This window comes from Protobothrops mucrosquamatus, unplaced genomic scaffold (assembly GCF_001527695.2).
Source record: "Protobothrops mucrosquamatus isolate PMUCROS unplaced genomic scaffold, P.Mucros_1.0 scaffold4644, whole genome shotgun sequence".
Lineage (NCBI taxonomy): Eukaryota > Metazoa > Chordata > Lepidosauria > Squamata > Viperidae > Protobothrops > Protobothrops mucrosquamatus.
In genome coordinates this window covers 81790-84108 of record NW_015390543.1, presented here as the reverse complement: position 1 = coordinate 84108, position 2319 = coordinate 81790, and the positions used below count along the sequence as shown (strand labels likewise).

General features: G+C 48.6%; 1 protein-coding gene across 1 annotated transcript in view; it reads left to right on the top strand.

Moving 5' to 3' along the window:
* The window catches only part of EP400 (E1A binding protein p400), a 71135-nt gene that overhangs the window by 26745 nt on the left and 42071 nt on the right, over positions 1–2319 (top strand). Inside the window, exons 19-20 of the mRNA XM_029286703.1 lie at positions 581–717; positions 1091–1277. Coding sequence (XP_029142536.1) covers positions 581–717; positions 1091–1277 — 324 coding nt within the window. The remainder of the gene's footprint in view (positions 1–580; positions 718–1090; positions 1278–2319) is intronic.

Sequence of the window (2319 nt, the reverse complement as noted above, 5' to 3'; positions counted from 1 at the left end):
CTTTCTTTCTTTCTTTCTTTCTTTCTTTCTTTCTTTCTTTCTTTCTTTCTATCTTCTTTCTTTTCAGTTGCCTCTTGAAAAAGCACCTTTGGCACAATCATGATTGGATGACCGAAAATCTTCTTAGACTTCCTTCATCCCTCCCTCCCTCCCTCCCTCCCTCCCTCCTTCCTTCCTTCCTTTCTTTCTTTCTTTCTTTCTTTCTTTCTTTCTTTCTTTCTTTCTTTCTTTCTTTCTTTCTTCTTTCTTTTCCAATTGCCTCTTGGAAAACCACCTTTGACACAATCATGACTGGATGACTGAGAATCTTCTTAGACTTCCTCCCTCCCTCCCTTTCTCTTTTAATTAATGTTTTTTTTTATCAATTTTTATGTTATATTTTTGCTGGATAATGGACGGCTGTTTATCCCAAGCACGTTTAAACTCATTGCCTAATGATTAACAATCCGCTGAAAGTGGGTTCCAGGCTTCCCCTATTTTTTCTGTGAAATGATGCTTTCTTTCTAAGGTTACTTTTGAACTTTTGAATATTCATAGCAGCTTCCTCTCTCTCTCTCTCCCTTCCACCTCTGCTCCGCAGATGATCCAGCCGTTTATTTTGCGCAGATCCAAACGGGATGTCGAAAAACAGCTGACCAAGAAGTACGAACACGTGCTCAAGTGCCGGCTTTCAAACAGGCAGAAAGTGATGTACGAAGACGTCATTCTCCAACCCGAGTACGTCTTTCTGCGCTGAACATTAAGTCATTAGTGTTAATTAATGATTACTTAATCATTAGTAATGAACAGGATCGCCTTCAGTGTTGCCCAGAAAGGGCACAACTATACACACATGTGTCGGGGCCAGTTGCTGAGCACCTAAAATGCATTAGGATGCCATTAGGATTTCATTTTAATTTAAAGTGACAGTAATGTTATTCTGAGTCTGAGGGATGGATTGCCCCGAACGCCTCCCCCCTCCTTTCCTCTTTGACGGCAGGAGCCCGGCAAGGCGCCAGGCCAGCGATGGAGATCCTGACATCCTGATCTCACGGGCATCACACCCTCCCCTGTTGCGGCCTTGACCCTCTGCTCTCTTCTCCCTGGGCAGGACCCAAGACGCTCTGAAAAGCGGGCATTTCGTCAGCGTCCTTCACGTCTTGATGCAGCTGCAGAAGATCTGCAACCACCCGGATCTGATCAACCCCCGGCTGTGTGGCTCCTCTTACGTTTCAGAGGCGTTGCAGTACGCAACGGCCTCGCTGGCCTTCACAGCGGTAGAAAGCAACCTGTGGAAGGTGAGGCAGAACAGTGGACTTGCCAGGTTCCCTGGTGGGTGAGGAAGAGGGAGAATCGTCCCAGCTTCTCCTTTCAAATTTCAACTTTTCTGTCCCAAGGGGTGACCCAGGACTCCGCAATGTGTGTGCGGTGTGTGTGTCTGATTGAGTGAGTGTGTGTTTGTGTGTGAGAGGGAGAGATGAAATGGACTAATGATAGAAGAGAATCTTTGTAGCTCAAGGTTGAACTGTGGCGTCCTTGGTGCGCTCTGAGCTTGGTGGCTTTCTTGCAGATGTTTCATGACCCAGCTAGGTAGCATCATCAGTGCTAGAAGAGAATGGGGTGTGCAGAATAGAGGAGAAGAAAGAGGAGAAGGACTGTGGGGTCCTTGGTGCTCTCTGAGCTTGGTGGCTTTCTTGCAGACGTTGCATGACCCAGCTAGGTAGCATCATCAGTGCTAGAAGGGAGTGGAGGAGAAGAAAGAGGAGAAGGACTGTGGGGTCCTTGGTGCTCTCTGAGCTTGGTGGCTTTCTTGCAGACGTTGCATGACCCAGCTAGGTAGCATCATCAGTGCTAGAAGGGAGTGGAGGAGAAGAAAGAGGAGAAGGACTGTGGGGTCCTTGGTGCTCTCTGAGCTTGGTGGCTTTCTTGCAGACATTGCATGACCCAGCTACGTAGCATCATCGGTGCTAGAAGGGAGTGGGGTGTGCAGAGTGTAGGAGAAGAAAGAGGAGAAGGACTGTGGGGTCCTTGGTGCTCTCTGAGCTTGGTGGCTTTCTTGCAGATGTTTCATGACCCAGCTAGGTGGCATCATCAGTGCTAGAAGGGAGTGGGGTGTGCAGAGTTGGAGGAGAAGAAAGAGGAGAAGGACTGTGGGGTCCTTGGTGCGCTCTGAGCTTGGTGGCTTTCTTGCAGACATTGCATGACCCAGCTAGGTAGCATCATCAGCGCTAGAAGGGAGTGGGCTTTGCAGAGCGGAGGAGGAGGAGGAGGAGGAGAGGTGGAGTAGGAAAAGGACTGTGGGGTTCTTGATGGTCTCCGAGCTTGGTTGCTTTCTTGCAG